This window comes from Athene cunicularia (genome assembly GCF_003259725.1).
Source record: "Athene cunicularia isolate RWA chromosome 17 unlocalized genomic scaffold, athCun1 chr17_part1, whole genome shotgun sequence".
Taxonomy (NCBI): domain Eukaryota; kingdom Metazoa; phylum Chordata; class Aves; order Strigiformes; family Strigidae; genus Athene; species Athene cunicularia.
Genome location: NW_020799122.1, coordinates 4,603,601 through 4,628,031, shown reverse-complemented (window position 1 = coordinate 4,628,031; position 24,431 = coordinate 4,603,601). Strand labels below are relative to the sequence as shown.

The window sequence follows — 24,431 nt, the reverse complement described above, 5'->3', positions numbered from 1 at the left end:
CAGGGACACACACACACACACACACAGAGCCGTGGGAGGGGCCCCCCGGGCTATGAACCCCCCACAGACAGGTGGGGGGGAGTGGGGACACGCAGCTGCCAAGAGGAGCAAAGTTTGGGGGGCGATGCTCGCTGGGGGGTGAGCGCCGGGGTTTTAACTCGGGGGGGAGGGAGCGAAGCCCCACGGGTGACAGCGGCTCGGGGAGAGGGTCCCTGTATCACCAGGCATTGGCACAGCACCCAGGTCCGGGGTTCACACCCACCCCCCAAAGAAACACTGTTAAATTCAAGCGCATGAATATTGGCGGCACGGTTGGGTTTTTTTTTTTGTCTGAACAGACAAGTTTTATCTCATCCCATGAGCTCAGCCCTCTGCCAACAGTGCCGTGTGTGTTCGGAGCGGTGCCCAGCCCTCCCCAGCCCGCAGCTGGGCTGCACAGGGTGACACGGTCACAGCCCCACGGGGGCAGCAGGACGCATCCCCCGGGGAGATGAAGGGATGTGACCGAGGCCACGCAGGGAGTCAAGTGCCGGGAGCAGGGTCTCACCCCTTCCCCGAGCCAGGCCCCCGATGCGCAGGGAGAGGGGCCAGCAGGGACTCCGGGAATGAAAAGTGGCCCCGGGAAACCACAGGGTTCAGATCTGGCTACAACGGCCCTAAACCTCCAAGACGATGCTGAAACCCTGCAACTGAAACCCTGCAATGTAATTTTGTTTTCAGAGGAAAAGAGAAACGGGAAAAACTGTGTCATTCATCAACCCCTGTGCTGAGCACAGCGTGCTCTCACCCTCCCCTGGCTCTTTCCCTTCCCTCCTCACATGCTGCCGATAAACTGTATCACAGGGTCCGGGCAGTTGCTGCTGACAACACCAAAACTCAGACTTTTACGCCTCAGCTCCCAGCACAGCTGAAATAACATCAACCTCCCAGGGCCTTCCAGCCCTGCGGCTTTTATTTCCACTGAGAACACGGAGCTGAGGCCCGCGGGTCCAGCTCTGCTGAGGGCACCAGCACCTCCTGCCTGGGCAGGAAAGGATTAACAAAGCTGCCAGGGATGTGATACTGTAAACTTGAAAGTTTACCAGGCAGGAGGATGAGCGAGGACAATGTGGGCTATTGTCCTGCTTATCTGGAGCTGCAGAAGGTCAAGGGGACTTCCTGGGACACCCTGGGAAAGGGGACACAGCCCTGCGCCAGGGCCTCGCCCTGCCCAAGGCAGCCCTGTACCTTCAGGTCACTCTCTTGGGGGCGATGCGGATTTTAACACTGCCCGGGCACAGAGATTCAGCCCCAATCCCTGCCCAGGTCACACTACGGTGCCAGTCAGGTTCCTGGAGCTTCCTCAGCTGCTGAGAGGATGTGCTGATGCTCGGCACAGAGGTGTCCTTAGACCCACCGGCACGTCACGCGGAAACTGCGTGATACTGCAAGATGTGCTCTGCAGTGCGAGGGGCGGCGTGCATGGCTTCACTGCGGGCGCCCCGTTCTGTGGCAGAAATCGGCGTTGTCGCTCTGGGCTGTAGGGTCTTCGGGAGGGAGGCTTGTGCTTTGATCTGGTGTTTATCTCTTAGGGCAGTGAAATTATGGCCCACCACTGGAATTGCTTGGCACCGCTTGAGTGCACATAATAAATAACAGCGCTACTCATTTTCATTGGCAAAACCCTTCAAAACCCTCCAGCTTCATCTGACCTCTACGGAAAGATGCAGCTCTGTTTGACGGGCAATTTTCACCGGTCCCTTGGTTGACCACTAAAGATGGTTTCAGGGGAGAAACACTTCTGATAATGGATAATAAATAATATAAGGCAGGAAGGCAACTGCAAGGGTTTAAAAATAGCCAGCCAGTTTCCTTTCTCCTCTCATGGGAACATTCTGGGTATGAAAAGCAAAACACTCAAAGCGGGGTCAGGAGCCCAAGTTCAGGATGTTTGCTCAGCATAGCTAACCCCAAACACTCAGCCGTCAGGGGCCAGGCTCTTGAAAATCATGAGATTCAAAACAAATAACTTTTCAGGGCTTCTTATTCGCCTCTAAGAACTGAGCCAAAAGGGAACAACATGCAGATCACACCCTCAGGTTTCTCCCCTGCACCCCTGAAGGTCTAAAAATTGTTGGAAAATGCAATCATTTTATACACACATGACTCCAGGAGGAGCGGATTTAAGAAAACGATCAACGATTGACTCATTAAAGAAAAAATTAAAAATATCATTTTACACTTGGCAAAGTCAGTAAAAGCTTTTCACAACACACTGAGCATTTTGCATTGACGTCAGCTGTAAATGTCCCATCGACTTCAGAAGGCGCGGAAGCAAAGATGGGCACAGGAACTGTGCTGTGGGAAATCCCTTCTCTTCTTGCCACCACTCTGCAATCAGCACTTGGCTGAATAAATATAAACCCATACAGCCAACACCGGAGCATCTACTGATCACAAATCTATGCTCCTCTCCCACAGCCTCCAGCCCGCGGGCTTCCCTGCACGGTAAATAACGCAGAGCGGGTAACACAGAGGGACTTCTGCAAACTCTGAAGTCAGTTTCCTGGTTTAGCTCAACCCGTTTGGGTCAGGACCTGCAGATTCAGATCTCAGTTTCTTAATAACAGGGCTCAGCGCCAACCCCCAGTTGTCTCTCCCTGGCACATACAAGCTCATACACGCGGCCTTTCAGCATCCCCCTCCGGCCCTCCCAGCGACCACGCTCCTTCTCTTTCATCTCACTGCTCCACTTCCGAGAAGGACTTTCCAACATATTTCCTACAGGACAAAACTCGCAGTGACCCAGTTCCCGTGCTCTGTATTGCTGGGCCTTTGTTTTTCCATCAGACCACAGGCTGTGCGAGCGAGGCTGCCCACCCCAAGGCACCTCTCAGAAACGCTTCCGTAGGGGTTGCTGCCTCCTGCGTGGCACCGGCTGCCTGCAAACACCCCCACAGGAGTCAAGAACCAGCCCCAGGGGCCTCTGGCCGAGCCCCCCTTGAGCATCCGCACCACCAGCTTTTGCTGTTTGACAAGCGAGTGAGCCGGGACCCAAACCAGCAGCTCTGGTGGGAACCGGGCTGTTTCACGGGGGAGCGGCAACGTTATCCAGCCCCTGTCCCAGGCTCTGGCACCAGCTCCCAAGGCGCGTCGAGTAAATCCCTGCAGCGCTCTGTGTCAGGCCGCTCGCTATAAAATGGAGATGATCACACTTCCTTCTATTGTCGGGGCTGGGGAAGCCCTTTTTGTTGCTGTTTGTAAGGCACTTCAGAGGAAAAGCGCTACCGATGGAAAAGAACTATTAACTAGAAGTCAAGTTGTTCGTTACACTTGCTCTGAGTCCAAAATCTAAACATTTTTGACATTTGGATTTTAATTTGACTTTCCCACTGCCCAGGCTCAACGGGAAGATTATTTTATAAGAAATAATAATAAACTGGTACTATCTCTTCTACCTCAGGACAAGGAAAAAAAAAACCCAAGCTTGTGCAAAGAAGAGAAGACAATGTCACCGCTCCGTTCAATACAATCTGTGTAGAGATGTTAGATTAGAGCACTTGCTCCCAAAATTTGGGGACCAGCAGATCACCACCAGTTCTCAGTCCCTCCCAGACCCAATTCTCACTTATAAACATGATCAACACCCCCATTCAACCAGATTTTAGGGGTGAGCCACACACCACTTGCCACGGCTTCCAGCAAGCGTGGATTTTAGGCGATTCTCTGCTGAGTGTTTCAGACCCGGGGCGGTTAGATCACTCGCTCTGCCTCCAGGTTTTGGGTGTTTCTCAGGGCTGCTTCCCTGGCGGATCAGGCGCTATCAACTCTTTGTGCTGGCAGGGAGGAAGGCAGGCTCAGGCTCTCCTGCACTTTGTGCCCCTTCTGCCAGCGGCACCTGTTCTCCAGCTGCAGCACCCCCTTCTCCCCACAGCCCCCCACGGGCAGCTACCGATTAAGCACCAGGTTAATTCAGGAGCAGAGCTCTCCTCCAGCCTCTCCGCAGCACGCCAAATGTCTAACAGAGCCAGGCAAACTCCTAATTATTGTCAGTTCCTAGCAGAGGAAGCACACCAAGTCCCAGGGCAATTAGGATCTAAAACTCTCCATCCAGCTATTCTGTGTTTCATTTCCTGCAGCCCCTGCACACAGCTGGGCTACAGCATCTCCTGCGGAGACTGCAGACTCCTGAAGCTCGGCAATGGCGATGAATTATGCCACAAGCCTTGGAGACTCGAGAGCCTGCAGGAATATTTCTCCTCAGTCCTACTTGTGCCATCCACTTGGCTCTCGTATTTGAGCGTCTTCCATTAGGGCAGCGAGCGATAACACAAACCTCTGTTTTTCAAGCTTGCTGACCTCTAAAAACTCAGCAGAACGAGGCCAACACGGGGGGTGGGGGGAAATCAAGCTGCTTTCTAAGAAACAATTGACCACAGCACGTTTTGTGAGGGCATTTCCAGGGAGAGGTGCCTTGATTCCTTCGCAGCAAAGCGCTGCACAGCCAGTTACAGTGAAAAGAAAATACTCAGAAAAGTAAGAGGCTGCTTACAACTAACTACTGACATTAACATACACCCAGAAAGCCAGAGACAACAGGGCCCATCTTGTGAGAAGCACCGAGAGACCTTACAGCATTCTGCATGGCGCTGGTGGCAGGGGGGTGCAGGAAAACTAGCCCGACAGCTTGCTCAGAGCTCGCCGTTTGAAGAGGATCACAAAATACCCAACAAGTTTTGTTACAGACCATCCTCACATCGAGGGAGCTGCAGCCGCAGCTCTGGGACGCAGCATTTTCCTCTTCCACCCGTCCGCGGCGCTCCCTTGAGTGCAGAGTTCAGCAGGCATCAAGCTGCTGAAGCCTGACACGCTGCAGACACACCAGAGCTCCTCTGGTAAGGACTATTATTTCTTGAGCTGTTTGTCTTTAAAGGCAGCTTTTATCTCCCTATCACCTTTCTGCCAGAATGTTTCAGTCAGTTCTTTTAACAAATACCAACTAAAGGTGCTTGTAACCAAAAGAAAAACAGGAAAAACATTTTTCTGTGTTGCTTAGCGATCAGCATAGGATGAGTTCAAATCTCTCAGAGTTACTCTAATTTCCATCCTTGCTTGCACGGGTCTTCTGCATAACAGGCGGGGAAAGAAGAATCACTGGTAGAAAAGAGGAGAAAGGTTATGAAGCCACAAAAATTGGCAGGGAAAGATGGGAATGGGCGTAGCTCCTGAAGACAGAGGAAACTCCTTTCTGAAATCAAGCCAGCCCTTCTCATCTACCCGAAAAATAAAATGACATAGTGAGATTTCATTACATACTGGAAACACATATCTGATCGCTGACGTTGGGCAAGGTCCAGAGGTGGCACCTTCACTGGCAATGCACCCCGAGCCCCTCAATTCCGAGGGCAGCCCGAGTGCTGCCAGCCCCTGCCTGCCCTGCTCAGACACGAAGCAACCAGGGGTGACAGGGATGTGCAAAGCAAAGTCAATCTGCCTCTCAGCTGCATCGCTTCCCAAAAGAAACTCAACCTACCAAGGAATTTACTGGGCGTAACTTATTCCCCTCACTACAGCCTTTGGTAAGGGAGGTTAAGTGCTGGATTTTCTGTGCACGTGGCTGCGCCTCCCTCCAGCACCTTTGTACCGTGCTACTGGGGGGCCAGACTGGGAGCACTAGCTCATTTCAAAACACATGCTCTGTTAAAGACGCAAAATATGCACTGCAAGAACCAGCTGGCGACTGCCTACGACAGCATCACCCACCGTTACTCACACCTTTACTGGTGGTAGGGCTGAGCGGCCCCATCCCTCCTCGCCAAACCCCCTTCCAAACCCCACAGCAGCACGCACTCTCCACGGCCAGCCTCATGACCCCGGGTGGAAAAGGAACAAGGCTCTGGCTCTGCTCACCTTTCAAAAATACCTTCAAGGGCAGGCAGTATGCTTTTCCACCCAACGATAACCAGCCAATATGACACGTTCAGCTGAATCGTGTAAAAGGAGACTCTTGGAAACAAGAGGCTCTGGCAAACGGTCGATAGCGAAATCCCTGTGGATAACAAAGAAACTTTGCTGGCCAGAGCTCCTACCCCGGCACATTCCCTAGCCCTGCCCTCGCTCCTGCCCTCCCCGGCCGATGCAGGTGGGTTGTGCTGCTGCAGCCACGAAGCTCGACACGCACACCAGCATCCCCCGCGCCGGGCGGACAGACGGGGAACACGGACTGGCCTTGGGGTCCTGCTTCCCAGCCAGGGGAGCACGAGGGCAGCTTTATTCTGGCTGCCATCCTGCTGGCTCTCCTCCTGAGCTAGAGAAGGTGGGGAGAGGCTCCCCCCTGCCCTCGGCCTGGGTGATAGCTCCTACCAGCATGTACGGGGCACTGCCAAGCCCCTGCACTTGTATCTGAGGACGTGCTCTGCCCCACACTGCTGGTTCTCCCTGGGGACAAGGATGCAGGCTTGCATCTGTGTGACTTCCTCCACTGATGGAAACGCCACCCCAGCACGCCCAGACTCAGCTCCCCAAGCCTGATGAGCACCATACGTTCTCCTATCGCTGGAACAACGTGTCTGAACACACACAGGGGAGGGAACAGGGTCACAAAGCTGCTAAGAAGCCCAAGAGAAAAGTGATGCCATAGCACAAGCATAGGGAAGCGGCGTGTAGAGTTGTTATGTTGCACAAGACTAAATTATATCCAAAGCTCAGTTTAAACGAGTGACCCAAACAGGCTGCAAGCTGCTGGGCTGCAGTACCAAGCTGATCTGAAGAGCTACAGGTAGCAAAGTAAAACAGATTTACGTGTAGCCCAGGCTTAGTACAGAGAGTTAGCCCAGTATAGGAGTAAGATGGAGCAGATTTAAATGCCAGATCTGGAAATAAGTGAAGCAACAGTAAGGTGTACCAGACACATAAATGTTAGCACCACAAAGAACTGAGGTTACTTAAAATAAGAAGTCCAGTTAAACAGGAACAAAGCCCCTTATGGGGGATATGGAAAAGGATGTTCCAACAATAGTCCTGTATCTCCTTTGGCCGCACAAACGTCAGGGAAAGCATACATCAAAACCCGGACGCCTCGGAAAGCTGTCGTGAAAGCCGCAGGAAAGCTGACTCGATCTGAAGTGAGGAGCGAAACCTTGGAGCCAGGCTTGGGCGGAGCGAAGAGCTGATGTGATTGAAAGTGAGCAGCCAAGAGAAAAGCCAGAAGGCCCGGAGCAGCCACAGGGATGAGGGAGAGGAGCTGCAGGAGGAGCGTGGTGGGAGAGACATCCAGCAGCTGGACCAGCAGCCAGCCCGCCCAGGGGCTTGCTGACACCGCGCAGCCTCTGCCAAGTCATCTGGGCCAAATTCACCTCGGTCTGGGCTGGGACGCAGTGAGTGGACATGAAAATATTCTGCTTTAACAGCCTGAGCACACACTTACTGGTGTCAGCCACGTGAGAGTCAGGAAAAGAGGTTGGCAAGAGCTGGAAAGGGAAAGTTTCATTGCCCATCCCTGAGCCGGGAACTGCAGAGATGAAATAAACAGTCACATGGTTGAAAAGTCCATTAAGAATTCTAAAAGTCCTTTAGTAGTCCCAGGTATTGTTAGACCCTCAGACAAAGGATGTTTAAAAAGAATTATTTTCCTTTCAGTTTAACCACTTTAAAAGGTTTCCGGTCCGCATTGTTTCAGCAGGGGAAGTATTCCAGCGCCTCTCTCAATGGCCAGCAAAACTCTTTTTGTTGTGGGTTTTTGGCACGAGGAGCAGCGTTCTTCCAAACAATACTGTACGCCGGTGGCTGAGGGCCAGATTTATCTCTCAGTTACAGTGGCACAAATATCAACAAACTCGGTGAGTGCCGCTGAGTCACACCGGGGCGCTGAGTCCGGCTGCGGCACTGCTGACCCTGCTGACTCTTTACCTTCGGGTCCATGATTTATGCTGTTTTTCCTTCAAGTCCTGGCTGCAGGAATCACATCGAGTGCCGAAGAATTTCAGTTATTAAAAAAAAAAAAAAAAAAGTCATCCCAGGAGCACCGAAACTACTTGTTTCCTATGGTTCTGTGTCTTGAGACGGTCTTTGGTGCCTAAAAATGTATGAACTGAGAATGAAAATGTTTTTGTGGTTAAAGTGTTTGTAAGAAGCATCTCCCACGTGGGTTTTCTGGTGTCTAATAATACATGAACTCATGCTACAGATGTTTGGGGGCATTTGCAAGATTCTTTTCCTCCTCTCAACCATCTCGCTTCATCCTATTTGCACAGACTTAATTTTATCTGTGAGCCCTCAGCCAAATTTGCATGAAGCAGGCCAGCAGGTTCAGAAGTCATTTGGGGAAAGGGGACACAGGCAGTCAGACACCATGACAGCATTAGTCTTATTTGGGTAGGAAATGAGATTTTAAGAATTTTCTGCCACCCTAATTGCAGGGAAAACTGCTAGAAAACATAACCTGAGCTTTTGCAGGAGGGTCAGGGACCAGACGGCGAGTGAAACAAGCTGCTCCCCAAGGGTCTCATCCAGCTTCAGCGGGACCTCCTGCAGCAGCGAGGCAGCACCCTGCCCCGATCAGCTTCTCCCATCTTTGACTCTCATGGCACAGAACGCATGGGCTGATTAATCCATTCCTGAGCAGCCAGCATCACTGCAGGTCAATTTTTTTTTTAATGTCAACAGCAAACATTGCATTACCCTTTGATGTTTGTGTCACACTGGTAAGGAGCAGTGTCAGTGTTTCCATTACATGTGGGCGCATAACCCGGCAGCACGCGGGTTCAACGCCAGCCGAGGCACCCACCGAGTCAACTTTTTGCAAAAGTCAAACCCCTGGGAGAGCTTCTCTTTCCCCTTTTCCTCATCCCCAGTGGAGATTCACCGCCTTTTGCAAAGCTCTTTTCAGAGCAGGAGGGTGGGGGCAGTGGGCTCTTTGAGCAGTCAAGGGGCCCTGGAAATCGAGGTCTGTTGTAGGGCTCGGATGGAGTCTGGTGCCGTGCTGTGACCAGCTGGACTGGCAGCAGCAGCCAGGTCTCTGACACCTGGAGACAAGGCCCGGCCTTGTGCTGACCCCAAAATAACTGGGGGTGTGAGCACTTCCCCCCAGGGACAAGGGCTGCGGGTGCATGGCATCGAGCCCTGCGCAGTGGGAAAAGGAGGGGCTGTGCCCCCGTAGCCTGTCCACCTCCTCCCCTGTGTTTCCCCCATCCCTCCACCAAACAGAAAGGGAAATCCGGGATTTTCAGCTGCTTTTGATTCCCTCTTGCTCCACACACAGCAGGGCGGGAAGGGATTAGTCTCCATTTCCTGGCTCCAGCCAGCTCAGGGCTGCCCAGGCAGGACACCCCTGGTCAGGGGCTCCCCGACCCACGACCGCGACGCTGCCGGACCTCACATCGCTGCAGCAGCCGCCTCCATCCTGCCTCCCTCTGTCCTCGGCACATCTCCCCAGAGCCCCCAGACGCGCCTCCCAGCTGCTCTGGTCGGTCAGCCCTGGCTTTGGCACTACAAACCACGTTTCCCCTCCTTCCTCACTGGGTTGCAGTTTCTAACTTGTACTTAGTTCGCAGCATGGGAAGTAGAAGTGCTGGGGAGGGTACTACGATGAAAGAAAACCCCCAGACTCTCAGAGAAATGCACACAGGAGCCTAAAGGGAGAAGAAAAGGATGAGCAGAAAGGGGTTATTTTAAGATGTGGGTTTGGGGCGCTATTTCCCATGAGGCAGAAGAGCAAGCCCCCTCTCAGCTCGGGTCACCAGCATTACCGGGGGTGTTGCTCTGCATTTGTTTTCCTGTCACCAACATCGCAGCCAGACACTACCAGACTGTCACACAGCTCATCGCAAACACCACCTCAATATCTCCAAGTCAAGGGCCTGATCCTGTCGGCTGGCTCCTGACACCCAGTCCCACAAAGGCAGATGGCAGCTGTCAGCGGGATGGGATCGGGGATTCCCCACTCCCAGGCTGCCAGAGGGAGCAAAGACCCGAAGCGTCCAGTCATCGAGTGCCGCTGCAGCCCCAGCACGAGCCCAGAGAAGCCGGGAGAGGAGCGAGGACACGGGACAGAGGAGATGCCTGCATGAGTGTGCACATGGATGACACGAGAAAAATCAACAAATCAACCTTTGGATGCAAATAGTCCTTGGGGTTCATAAAGTCAAGTCTTCGGTTTTAGAGGAAATTTCTTAGAACAGAGGCACAGAGGAAGACGAGCACCTGAGACACTGTCACGATGAGCATTTGCATTGAGGCAATGCCTGAAAGCCGCAGCTGCAGACCACAATACCAGGGTGCACGCTGCTGCACCAGCAACGGGCTCCTGACACCGTGTGTGACACCACACACACACGACTCTGGGAGCCAGGAGTTAAAAATACCAAATATCACAAGTTCTGCCCAAACCAAACCACCATCCTGCCGGGCCTGTATGTTACAGCATTGTCATATGACAGCAAAAGGCTCCTCCACCGGGCAGGAGGTGAGAGCCACCTCCTTAGGGTGAGACGGAGCCAATCCTTTCAGCAATGTCAATACTAAAACAATTAAATTAAAGCACTCCGGGTTCACAACAGAGCAACGTGGAGCTGCATCCTGCTGACCTCTGTTACTTGGGCTGTAGCGTTTTACCACCTCGAAAGCACATCACCCTGAAACCAAAGATGCTATTTTCATCAAAATGGCACTCGACAGCCAGCACAGTGGGTAAATCAAGGTGGGGGCACCTGGCGGGGTAGTTCCTCAGCATAATTCGAAGTTCACACGGCTGAATTTAGCCCCATCTGAATACAGCAGCAGTGCCTATCTGTGCTCGGCAATACTTCAACAAAATTGCTGTCTTATGCCTGGGGAGACCAGTGCACAGCGAGGGTCAGGGGACCCACCGAAGCCACGTGTGGGCTTTGGAGAGGTGCTGAGAGCCCCGAGGCACGTCGGTGCTGGCCGAGGAGCAGCTGTGCCGTGGCTGTGTGCCGACGTGAGGACCTTCCAGCAACGCCCGGGACCGCAGGAGCGGAGCTTGTGTCAGCAAGAAGCGGTGCCACCCGCGTCTGTGGTGGCAGCCACATCTGAAGGCAGGCAGGGTCCAGCTCAAGGCATTTAATTGCGCGTCAAGCGCAGGCAGGCACACCTCTGCTTCAGCACTGACACCCTTGGCTGCCTCAGCTGCAGCATGGCCCTGGGGCTCGCTGCTTGCTGCCAAACATGGGGCAAATAAATAGGGCCAGCTCTGATGGAGTCCTGGATGGGAGATGCCCAAGGATCCAACATCCACGCTCTGCTGTCACATTTGTGGCTGTGAATGGGGTGACACCTCCCGTTTCCCCTGTGTTTGCAGCTGGCGTACCCTAAATGAAGCAGCTGGATCTACGACAGCCTCATCCCTGGGCCAGCCCCGCTGCAGGATAGGGCTGGGAAGCTGTGCAGAGACGAGGCCGCCCCGGCAGGCAGGGGACACCCGCACCTACCAACCCCTGATCTCTGCTTAGGGTGGGCAGGATAGCCAGTGCCCCTGCGCTCTTGAAAAGATGCCAAGCGGGCACCAAGAAACCCGCTTTTGATCGCCTGTGATGTGCCAACCCACTCAGTAAACCGGATTTGCCTTATTTGAGCACACACGGGCACCGAGCAGCACTGGCAGCCCTCACGGCACGCTCCTGCAACAGCTGCTTCTGCAGGCGCTGCTCCGAGCCCCGATGCAAAGTGACAGATGACAGCAAATTGTATTGACTGGCCCTGATTGAATCAAACCATCAGGAGGCAGCTGCTCCGTGCCCCGCTGCCGATCTGCCGTTCATCGGGGTGCCCGGCCCCGGGGTGCAGGGATGGAGCCAACTACCACCAGCAGCATGTGGGCACCGGGACCCAACCATGCATCTGCCTCAGCAGTGTCCGGAGCCACGAAAAATGCTCTGCTGAGTTTGAGGGTACCCATAGCATCATCAAGACAAAATATGAGAGCAGAGAAAGCCGAAAGCACAGAGAAGACATCCCGTTCACTTGAGAAAGGGAAAGTGCAAGAGGCAGAGCCTGTACCTCTCAGAAATGCGTGTCTAGAGAGTAAAAGCTGCAAGAGGAACAAGCTGTTACATTGCCCTCAGGTTTCAGACGGAGAAGCTGGTGCTAAACAATGGGAGGGAAGAGCAAAGCAACATGGAAATGCTCTAGGATGTCACCTTGAACATCAATTCATGTCCTTAGCTGGAGATAGGTTGTAATGCCACCAAAATCGGTGGGTTTGCCTTAATTTATACCAGTAGAGGATGTGGCACACAGTATTTTACCTGATTTTCTTCGCAGGTTCTGGTCCGCAGCTACTGCTAGCGAGCACAGACCCAGCCAGGCCACTTATAAAAATACATTGAAAGCAGATCAATTGAACAATTACTGGAAATGCCAGCTCCTTCTGCACTTGCAACACAAGGGGAATTATCATTGCTTTGATTGCATCAATAACTCTATCGGGGCAGCAGAGTCAGTCGGGCAATTCCCATCCCTGCAGCGGGGGAGCACCGGTGAGCACCCAGAGCCCAGGCAAGGCAACCCCGGAGATGCCACCGGTGTGACCAAGCCTGCCCTGCCAGCTACACACAGGCCAAGCTCAGACGCTTGGTGAGTACCACACAGCTCAAAATCTGCAAATAGGATGTCCCAGAGGCAATCGTGCTCCGGCTGTAATGAGACACCCTCGGGCAGGCTGTACCCCAGGGAGCCGCGTCAGACACTGGTCGAGGCTCCAGAGGTCTGCGTTTCCATTTCACTTTGGCAACTGCATCAACGCAGTCCTGCTAACTGCTTATTTAAAGTAACCCTGATATTACTGGCCTGGCACTCCGGTGGCTGTATTTCAGTTGTTTATTCAGTTGATGAAGAGGCTGACATGGAGGTGAGGACTCGGGATGCTTTGGGACCAGTGAACCAAGTGCAGCAGCAATCAGTGACCCTTTTCCCCGTCGCTTTAAGGCAGTGTAGACGCTCAGCTATCACACCAACCATTCCCTCTCTGAAGCCTCACCAAGGGCACTAACAGGGGCTGCCACCACCCCAAAAAATTCCCGGGACAGCCACTCACAAAGACCCTGCCTCTGCCATCCAAGAGCGCTCATCACCTCACACGTTCACATCAGCAGCTCGTGGGGGTTTAGCTGGCTGTGGGACAGCGGTTAGATTCCCTCCCCCAGGACTGATAAAACCGGCACAGAGGTACGGATGGGGCAGAGGGGTCACACACGCTGCCTGGGTGGCTGTGGTGGCCTCCAGAGCACTACTGCGGGAGCCACGGACAGGCTGGAACCTGCCCCCAACACGCACACAGGGCGTTGGGTGGGCTCAGCCCTCAGCCTGGCCAGGGCACTTCCCAGAAATCCCAAGACTTTACAGCATACTCCTAAATTTCTGCCTTTACAGATGAGAATTCAACCTGGGAGACTTTTTCCATAGTTTCTAGTTTTCTCCAAAGAAAGTGAGAAAATTTGCCTGAGGGAAAAGGAGAGTTTGGCCAAGAGCAGGGATGGAAGGATTTGTTGTTTTTGACTGTAATTGTGGTCAGGAAACAGTCCTAGCGCTCATTTTCAGCTCCTCCCTCTTGATAACATCTACCATACCCAGGCAGTGGAAAAGAAACAGCCTTTGATATAAACACAACCGAGTTTGATTCACTGCGGGGCCGTCGGCAGCTATCGCTTCACCCCAACGCTTGGCGCACGGCTTCAACCTGTGACCGACACAACCACCGGCTCCCCGGCCCCGCTGGGCTCCGGGTCAAAGCCTTCCCGTCCCCGCCGGGCGCAGGCTGGCAGAGCCACGCTGAGGGAGCACAGGGAGGCTGCCGGGGCTGCAGGAGATGTCTCGGAGCGTCTCGGCCCCAGCAGGGCTCAGTTGGCAGCAAACGTTCACCAGCAGGACGAGGGGATTTCAAGCCGTGCAACCCACCCTGCTCAACAACTCACACCGTTGCCCAAAGGTGCTCCATGTGCAGCCCCTGGCAGGGAGCTGAGCCCCACTGAGCCAGCATCTACCTCCCAGCTTGAGGATTCAGCCTCCCAAGGTGAGGAAGGAGCCTTTCCAGCCCCTTTCCCATGCTATAAACAGGACGGCCGTCATCCCCACCGCCAGACGTGACCCTCGAGCGCCGACCTGGATCCTGAGGCCAGCTCTGCTGCCTGCTGATTAAGCAGATCCCTTCACCCCTTAGTGCGGGGGAAGTAACACCATTCCCACCCATTCCCAGGAGTTGTAATTAATTGCCATTTAAGCAGCACTCCAAGGTGATGATGGTGCTGCAGAGACAGGAACAACAAAGCTTGAAATCAGTAGCTCAGTACTGCTGATCTGAAAGTTTTTCTTGTGTGTGCCAGAGGACAACGTTTCACCCAAGATACCTGGGTTGCAGTCAGCTAAAACACTTAAAGCTCAACTGAACAAGATCTCGAACGTGGCAGGAATAAGCCTGTGCTACAGCAAACCTGGGAACGAATCGTTTGTTCCCATCTCCAGCTCCTCTGAGCCTGGCTCTAAGGTCAAACCAAGCTTTTATCTTCTCCTGTATTCCACTATGCTGGGAAAAAAAAAAAGTAAAAATTAGGGGAATAAGTTAGCATGTGAAATGTAATTTAACTAATTAGCCCACTAGAGTGGAAAAGATTTGCTAACCACTTTGAAGTCAAACCTACTGCACTTATTAGGACATCACAGAGGAGAAAGGAAGGAGGTGAAGATGGGGAGATCACCAGGACAGGCTCTAGAGGATCCAAGTGCCGAAGCAGGACACCAGGACTTTCACCCGATCACTTCTCTTTTCCTCTCACTCTGCAGCGCTGCATGAAACATCCAGCTCCGACACAGATGTGCTGGAAGAGCAAAGGCTGCGCCGCACGCCCCCCTGACTCGCCATTTACTGGATGTTGCAACAAGGGGGCATTTCCCCATGCCACAGGGCTGGGTCAGCTGCGTGGCATTAGCCTGGGATGCCCAGCCACCGGCAGACCAACTCGCCGGGACTGTGTGAGATGGGCAGCAGCACCCACCACCTGGGACTGGGCTCACTGGTCCCTCCCAGCCCTGTGGCTCCCACTCCCAGGGAGCGGATATCGCCAATTAAGCTGACAAAACAGCGGGCCATAAAGCTCCTTCGTATCAGGGAACTGCCCGAGATGCCACAAAAAGCCGTTATATCACTTGCAACAGGCCGTTCATTGATTTCCCCACTTCCCCGATATAGAAACTGTTGCTCTTTTATTAGCAAAGCTTTAGAAATTCCTACTCATAATAGCAAGAGAGGCACCCTGGGAAATTTTGCAACTGCTGTGGCTGAATTATGAAAGGGAGGGATTGACAGCCCCATCAAAAGCTAGCGAGGGAGACAGAAACAAGAGCCTCCTCTGCCCGACACACTCCACCACCTTGGGGGGCGCCTGGGGGGATGTGCCCCCTCCAGCTGACCACAGGCACGAGCTGCCCATGTGTCTCCATCACCTCCAACCGTCTACAAATATTTCCTTATTTTCCAGCTGGTGGAACACTCCCCAGAGGAGCCCCACTCTGGGGCAGAGCAGTTTTCCTGAAAAAAAAACAGAGTACGAGATGTCGACCCAGTAGAACTGTCATCCTGATGGAATAGGCTTGAGCCGGGGGCTCATGTCTTTGTGGGGTGTCCTGATCTGGGCTTTGCCTGGCTGCCTTGCTCCTTGTCAGGACCAAAGCCTGCTCCACTGGGAACGCAACCTGAAAGAGGTCAGCTGTGTGTTCAGCAAATGGATCTGCAGCACAAGCAAAGCTCATTTTTCAAGCCAGGCCTTCCCGCAGCTATGGTCCAACTGGTGATGGAGACTGACGGAGAGAATCCTGCAGAAGAGCTCCGCTGAGGTTATTTCCCCACCATGCCGTGTACATGCAGGAGCTCCAGGCCAGAGAGATGGCAGGATTTGTCCTCTGGGGAGGGTAGAGACCTGACAGCAACTTGAGCACGCCAAGAGCACACGCAACGGTCACCAGATGCTCCCGGGGCCACATCAAAGCAGGTGTCAACAGGAGTCAGGGGCACAGCAGAGCACAGCTCTGCTCCTGTGGCTTTTGGCTCTGCCTTGTGCCTCCTGCCCTGGTCTCCAGTGCCACTGTGCCCTCCTCCTCCCCCTGCAACACCTCCATTCCTCACAGTTGCATCCTGGCTCCTCAGAATCTCCCTCTACCCTTTGCTGCCGTGGAAGCGTGCGCAGCAACTGCCAGTCAGGGAGATGGAAAATACTCGTCCGCCTCCTCACCCACAAAACCAAACAGGGTCCTGATTAGAGGAAAGTTTCTCTGAGCAGTCTGGGAGCGTGGCTGGCTCCGACATGGAGCACGGAACACGAGCACGTGGCAGCACACAGCACTGCTCCTCTGGCAGGGGTAGCAGCCATGGGGAGAGGAGAGCAGGGAGGGCTCACCGCAGGGGCTGCAGGGCGTTTTGGGAAGAGGGGAGCTCGCTGACGGGGCGCGATGCTCCTTTTGCAAAGAGCGAGGAGGGTTGCAAAGTGCCAGCTCAGCTGTGGCAACACCCCCATCACCCCGGAGCGCCCAGGGCAGCAGGGCTCGGGGCAGGTGGGGGATGCAGCCAAGACCTTCGGTGCTGGGAAAAACTCCAACTCCCTTGCCATGAAGTTGATTTGTTTTACCCTCTCCCATCCCTGCAGACCTGCTCGAGTGCTCCCGCACTTGTAACGGGTCAGGAAGGCAGCGCTGGGCCAGGGCCAGCCCGCTGCGGCGCAGGCAGGGTTCGACCGCGTGTTAACACGGGTTGAACCAGTTCCCGACCCCTCACCTCTCAGTAGCGCTTCCTTTGGGTGCGAGCATCCGAAAGCCACCGTGTAACACAGCTCCTACGCTTTTCCTAACCTGCTTGCGCCACCTCCAAGAAGAAAGGCAATTCATGAGCCTGAAAGTCCTGAAACAGAGGGAGAAATGCCAACATGGCTCCCTCCACCCCCCTGCCCAGGCAGGAGCGATGGGAGGGAGGTGAGCTGGTACCTGCTCGCAGAGGGATGTGAAACACCAAACCCTGCCTGGCTGGGGGGAATCTTTCAGCGGTGAAAGAGGAGTTTCACCATCGCTTCACAGACAGAAATGCCACTCAGGACCTCCCTGCTGGCACTTCCCCACCGGCCTGTGCTTTGCAGCAGAGGGAGGTGCCAGCTCCAGGAGGGTGCAGGAGGTGCTGTGCCCCCCCCTTTTCAGGAATGGAAAATGGAGCAAGCATCCTTAGCCTCAAAGCAGGGGTGCACGAGCGTGGAGAGGCTGGGCAGTCCCTGACCTGCCTCTCACTCACAGGTGCTGCCAGCCAATGCTCGCCCCTGGGGTCTCGTCCTGCTCTGCCCAACGCAGGAGAGGGCAGGGGATGAAGGCACCAGCGGAGCCCTGAGCTGGGATAGGTCATTGTGGCTGGGAAACCCACATGGTGCACATGCAGAGCCTCAGTTTAAGGGAAATAGGGATGCTGGAGACCATGTTCCCAGCCTGACCTCATTCCCAGCCTGACCTCGCGGCCGTTCAAGTTCCCACAGGAAAGGACTAACCCTTTCTGTCCTGCACAATGGAGCTAACGCCCCAGCGATGACCCGAGGGCTGAGGATGCCCCAGTGTGCCAGGTTACTGACCAGTGCCCTACCACAGCACAGCTCCTGGACTGGCTGTAACCCAGTGGCCGCCAAAGCATTACCAGGAATTGTTAAAAAACAACCGAAAAAAAACCAAACAACAACACCCTCTAACACAGCGCACAACCCCCTTAAAAATTATCTGTCTTTTCTGCAATAAAAACAGGAATAAGATTAGCAAGCGGATGGCACTTCTAAGCAACCCAGGCCAGGACATGCCCTGCGGCCGGTGCCAGCCGCTGCCCAGGTGAGCAGAGGTCTCCAGCTCAGGCTTCCCCCTCTGCGGGGAGGGAAACCTCCACCTGTGTCGGGCAAACCCTGAGGATCCCCCCACGCTGCACCACGGGGCCGCAGGGAAATCCAGCACCAGATTGCACGACTGAGCAGGAATGGATATCGGGTAGCGTAAGCCTTGAAAAATCCTCTGCTTAAAAAAATAAATAAATAATAATAATAAAAAAAAATCAAGCTGAATGAGAATAAAGCACCCAGCCATGGGTGCACTCGCTTCATCCCATGCTCTGGCCACCTCCCAACGCCCCGCTGCCCTCCCTCCCTCCCATGCTGCAGGAGGCACCTGCGCTTTCGGGGCGCGTTTCCCACCCCTGACACACCCCACCAGCTCTGCAGTGGCCGTCACAGGTATCCTCATCCGTGCAGCAACACAGTAGATCCAGGCAAAGCCCTGGGGTGTTGCTAAATTTAGGAGGCTCCCTGCAAGTCCCCTGTCCCTGCAGAGACACTTGCAGGCTGCCCGCCCCTGCCAAGATCCAGCACACCGCCCTGCAGGCAAGTCCTCCCTCCTCCCAAGGAAGCAAGCTCATTCCTGTACTGTCATTTCACCTCTTCAAACACACAGATAGTGTAGAAGAGAAGGTAACGCTAACCGTGACATATCAACCGCTTGCCATCAAGAAAATCCAGATTTAAGGCTCCTGCGGTGACTGTACAAACACTGAACACACAGAGCAAGAACATGGGTTTTCCCTGCTCCCAAATCAAAGGAAGTTTTGTCTCAAATTTTAACAACACCTGGATCACACCCAAACCCCTTACACAGGCAGAACACCGACGGCTCACCACCGACCAGCTCGGGCAGGGAGTGCCCCCGTTTCAGCTTCTCATCACGGGGTCCCTTCTCGCGTGGGGTATTTCTGTGAGGGGCAGAGTTAAGGTGACAAGAGGAGCCCTCATCAGGAATGCCCTGACCCGAGCACATCGGGAAACCTCCACCTCAGCGCTGCAACCAACAGCAATTTTTGCATCGTGGAGCAAACCCTGCACTTGGTTGTAGCTGCAGCACAGCAGCGGAGCAAGAGGGCAGGATCGGTGCCCACACAGACGCCAAAACCAGGCAGGGCAGCCACCAAGGTGTGTGAAGGCAGCGTGGAGCTCTGCAGCCAACTGCTGCCTCCCAGGGTTTCACACCCATCGGCCACCCCAGGGCGGCAGAGCCAGGGCACACATAGCAAACACTCTTTTTTTGCAGTGAGCTACAGCACAAGTCTTTTTCCATATAGGAAGGCTTCCCCTCCCTCCCAAACTACTCCTTGCATTTTGGTGCCCTGGATTTGGCAAGTGCAAGACATGGTCTGCTTCAAAATACACCACTTCAGAGAGGAGACAGTCACAGCTTGAGGCGGTGCCAGCTCTTGGCACCTTTAACTTTGCCAGAAGTTCCCCACTCCCGGATAGCACCGGGGTGGGGTCACAGCACCTCTCAGCCCCTTGCACACCCACCCCATCCCTGGAGCTGCAAACGGGCGGGCTGGCGGCTCACTTGCCTTCTACTTACATCATCATCCTGCACGCTCAGGGGGATATCCAACATGCACATCTGCACAGGCTGCACCAGAGCCTTCTGCACGTTGAACAAAGGTTTTGCCTCCATCTTTCCGGGGATGGAGGGGCTGCTCATTCTTCTCTCTCTCCTCCGCCGCTCCTCTTCCAGGAGCAGGTCCAGCCCAGGCAGCGAAACAGATTGGAGATCTCTCCCTGCTCAATTTTGTCAGCACATCTTGCCAACAGCTGCTGCTTCTGCTGCTCTAAGAGGTCTTATTTCCTTCCTTGCAAATCAAAGAGCTGCGAGGAGCCGCACCAAGAGGCTGTGTGTGCGCGTGTGTGAGCAAGTGCGCCTGTGTGTGTGCGTGTGTGTGTGTACCCGGCGACGTTGCCGAGGTTGGGGACACAGCCCTTGGCGAGCACACCGCGGCACGCTGCCTTCCCCCAGCCTCTCCTTTCTTCCAGGGCAACCTCGGTGCTGGCTCCGGCTGCTGCTTTGCACTGGCGTGAGGTTTTTCAGCCTCATCTACATGCATGGCACTCGCAAACCCCGCGCATTGTCTCGGAGACACAACAGGTCCTGCCTGCTGTTGATTTCTGATTATGATCAGAACTGTGTCTGCAGCAGCTACAGCATTTCCCTCTGGCTGTTGTGGCAGGCAAACAAGAAGAGCTGGAAGGATGAGAGGGTGTGAGACAGAGAGCTTGAATGATCTGGGCTGGAGCCTCCCCTTTTTCTTTCCTTCTCTTCTCCCATCCCTGCTTTCCATTGTCAGAGGCAGATTCAGCTCAATGCCCTCCTGTACTCCAAGGACCACAATGAGGCTTAAATAATTCACATACGGAGAGTGCTTGGGAACCTTATGGCACTGAAAATGCAGCGGGGCACTAAAAGACAGTGAACACTGGCGATTGTTTTCTTTGCAGGTCAATTGTGCGTGGAAAGTTTTGCCCAGGTGAGGCATGGCGCCGGCTGCATTTTCCACCAGACAGAGCCTGTGACTCCAAAACAAGAGTTTTGCTAATGGGAGTACGGCACAAAATGGGGTGGTTTTGCTACAAAGAGCATCTTCCTACAGAATTCACACCAACAGTAGCAGTAGGATGAGAGAGTCAACGCGGAGCAACTCGTGTATCACCTCCATAAACACATCTCACAAACAAGAGTAAACCTGGGGCCAAGTCTGCGAGGCATCTTCTCACCCTCATCAGCTGCAGAGACCAGGCTTAACACCCCGGGGAAGCACCCAGGGTGCCTGTCCCCAGGGAGGGCAGCAGTAGAGGAGAGCAGCAGTTTGGGGGGTTCACCGAGGGGAGTCACTGGGGCCAGCTAAGTACCCGACAGAGGGGCGTGCGGAATGAGGGGCTGACAGTAAAAAGTCCTCATCGCCCTCAAACAAACAGGAGTTTACATCCTTACAGCTGCCCTTCGTGCTGGGCCCGGTGGGGGTGACATAAATAGGGTGCGCAGGGTTTCTGGGTGGTTCCCATGGCTGTGGGCGGCAGCGGGTCCCACGTCGGCGCTGCCCCTTGCCACGTGCAGGGCAAAGGTCTGGGATGGTGCAGCCCCGTCCCAGCTTTCCCAAACCCAGCTGCTGCCCGAGGGTACAGGCCCAGCTTGTGGCAGGCCTGGGTTTCAGAGCAGAGCCAAGGAGCCCTGCTGAGCCGGGCATTCCTGCAGCGTTAGGTAAGCTGGGCTTGGAGAGCCCTGCTCAGCGCCCAGCCAGCGCCGGCCCCGCTCCCTCCTGGCCTCCCCAGCTGGGCTGAGTCATTCACACAGGAGCCAGAGCCAGCCAAGAGCTCGGGTTAGATGGGTCTCTCAGACAATGGACCCTTGGTAGTGCTCGCAGTTGGAGCTGGGCACCTTCCCAGCACGCTGGGGCAAACGTGGGACTGCAGTGGAGCCCAGCCCATCGCTCCTGGGAGGAACACAAGGGTGAGAAAACCAGTGCTTCCATGCTGTGGGAATGGGAGTTAATGGACAAGCCTGGAACAAGACCAGATAGGGATGAACCCACCATAAAATGAGTTTTAACTGGAAATTGGACCAGATTCTTCAACCACCATATGGCTGAGACAAGCAGCAGCAAGGACACAGAGGGCAGCACTGCAGCAGCCCCAGGAACAGCTTCACAGGGGAGCAGAGAGGGGAGGTCACTGCTACAGCACATGGACAAGGCAGTATGTCCAGGACCACGTCCCAGCATCTGTCTTACAGCATTTTCGTGACTGTCTGGCTCTTTTCATGGCAGAGAGGTAGTGCCACAGCCCAGGAAACACCCTGGCACGGCCAGTCACTGCCCCTCTACGTATACGACGTCTTGGTGACTCAATAAAACGTGTGCTCCCATGGAGGACAGTCCCACCTTTCACACTGCTGTCACCAGCAACAAAATGTGCCCCCAGCACAGGCCGTACCCACAGCTCTGGCTGCAGGAAAGGTGATTCAGACCTGTGGTTCAGCCCCAGCTCAGGTTACTCACCTCCCTGCTACAACAGGTTGGCAGAGCATGGCTTTCCAGTAACAACTTTCCAGAAACAAGCTGGGCTTGGCCAGCTGGGATTGCACCTTCCAACAAGACTGCACCAACACCCTGAGCAGGACAGAGATTTCACGTTGAAGTGACAGGATCTCCAAGGACTACCATCCCCAGGAACTCACTTGTCATCCTGTTCAGCAGCTAATCTTTCCCATGGGAACAGGAGTCTCTGCAAAGGTGGTGTGGAGGTGTAGGAGTCCCATCATCTGCTGGTGCCTGGGTCTGCAGGTCTCCTCGGACCTCACAGTAACAGGAAGGGATAGACAGAGGCTGCTACCCCAGAGCACACACCTCTGGCAGGGGCTCAGTCTGCTCCGCTGGTCCCCAGAGCCCAGTGACCTCCCACCACGCAGCTGTGAAGATGCCAAAGGGCTAACTAACCCTTCTGCAAAAGTCACAAGCCTCACAGGCAGACAGCAAAGGAAAACAAAACTACAAGTGCAGAGTCTCGAGAGAGATGCCAGGCAGAGCAGCCGCAGGAGAGGCTGGATGGGAGAACCACCACTTTGGAGAACCATCTCAAACCAACAGGACGCAGTGGACGGGGGCTGGTGGGACACGAGAGCTGCTGTGCATGGAGGGCTTCGGCCAGATGTAACCAGCCAGATGTTGTGGGCACAGTCCCAGAGACAGTGTGAAACCCTCCCCGTCTCACCAGGGGCCAGCTTGTGCATGTCCACCCACCAGTTTCCCCAGACACCTGTGTAAGTCACTGGGGAACGTAACGGTCCTTCAACAGAAACCTGCAAAGTGGTTTTGAATAATTTCCCATTGGGAAATTTTCAGCAGAAGTACAAGGCAAAGATTCCCCCGGCATCACACCCGTCCAGACAGGACGATCCCACGCAGATTTCTGAACGACAGCCTCATCCTACTCCTCCTCCAGTCTGGCTGGCGTGAGTGGAAACCATGCTACGATCCCAGATCCTCCGGCAACAGCAGCCGAGCACCTTAAATGTACCACGGTAACAGAAAAGCCATCCCCACTAGCACAGGACTAACTCACTGCCAGAGCCCAACGGCGGCGTGTGCCAGCCCAAGGAGAGGGAAAACCCTGCAAGGGGTGGAGGAGAAATCTCCCCCCTCAGATCTTCTTACCCCAGCGGCCACTTCTGGCAGAGGGGGAAGCCCCAGCACAGCCACCGATGCTTCCCTATTTCATTTTGCACTGGAGCTTTATCGTTTCCTGCAGATCCAGCTGAGCAGATAAAGCCCATCATGAGACCTCACTGCTTAGCAACCACTACTGGGAAAACACTGTTTTCCAGTAACAGCCTTGGCAGGAACAGAGCAACTGCAGGGCAAATAAACTGCAATCCCTATTCCGGATGCATCCTGCTCCCAGATGCTCTACTGCCTCAGGGAGACCGACTCCTGCACTGGGAAGTGCATCCATTCCTTAAGGTCTGAACAGCCTTGGCTACCCTGCAAGCACATCGTTCTGGGCACACCGTGAGGGACCACGACTGAATCTCTGCATAAACAAATGCAGGTTTCAGTGACAAAGTCATGCACAGGAGGGTCTTGGCACCCAGGACGGCTGCAGTGGTGTAAACATTCCCAATGCTCCAAGAGCTGGTGACCAACCTCTCTCACCATGTTGGTCGTTCCTTACACCGAGTGAATCACGAGGACAAAGGCCCACCTAAGGGAGGCTGACTCCAATGCCTGATGCACCCAAGCATCAAAGACTTCCACAAAATCCAAGAAATGCCACAGAGATAACAATGCAAGTTTGTTTTTCAAAGGAAATTGCAACTCTGTGTATTGTCCGCAAGCCCAAACATCACCGCATCCTGCACGAGAACGAGAGAAAAAGACACAAAACCAATGGGTTTATTTTCACTGTGCGAGGCTGATAGAAAGGCAAAGAGGAAACAAAGCAGCATGACGAGTGAAAGGCAAATGGAAAAATCCCAACAGCTCTTCCCCTTTGATACTTATCAGTAATAGAAAGAGGAAATCTGCTTTCAAAACCACAGAAATCCCAACATGATAGCATCCTTCTGAAGAGATCCAGCATTTACAGAAAGCCAACGGGTAGATTTAGAGAGGCACAGACGTGAAGGTGGACACCTAGTGGGACTTCCAGGAGACCACGAGCAGGTAGGACACCTATTTCTCAGTGAAAAACAAAGGCAGCCTGGTATCTAAGCTCATGGGTTGCTTCCATTTGAAATCCATCTGTCATGTCCCAAATGAGTTATGAGAACAATTCCCACTGATTTGCAGCTGCACCCTTGTTTTTAGGCATTTATTTGAAGAAAGTGCCCTTGTTCCCTCAAAGTTACTTGCGATAGTGGCCACAGCCCATGCTGCACCTCACACTTCTGGAAAGCCTGTCTGGCATTCAGCATCCTGAGCGGAATAAATTCCCGTGTTCCCCAGAATAGATACGTATGCAAAATTAATTCACAATCAAGCCCGAGCAAAGCATGAGACGGCCTTTTAATAGGTGCAGAGCAGCAATTACCAACGCAAAGTGAAAGCCAACAAGCATTAAAGGGCCGGGGGGGGGGGG

At 54.1% G+C, this 24,431-nt stretch overlaps 1 protein-coding gene across 5 annotated transcripts in view; it reads right to left on the bottom strand.

Annotated features, from left to right (window-relative positions):
* The window catches only part of RALGDS (ral guanine nucleotide dissociation stimulator), a 43,651-nt gene extending 24,155 nt beyond the window's left edge, over positions 1-19,496 (bottom strand). For 3 of the 5 annotated variants that reach the window (XM_026860713.1, XM_026860714.1, XM_026860716.1), the window contains exon 1: positions 19,384-19,494. In XM_026860713.1, coding sequence (XP_026716514.1) covers positions 19,384-19,479 — 96 coding nt within the window. In that variant the 5' untranslated portion in view covers positions 19,480-19,494. Of the gene's footprint in view, positions 1-19,383 lie in introns of all 5 variants that reach the window. The other 2 variants (XM_026860711.1, XM_026860715.1) reach the window with 2 other exon arrangements.
* Positions 19,497-24,431: the final 4,935 nt, after the last annotated feature.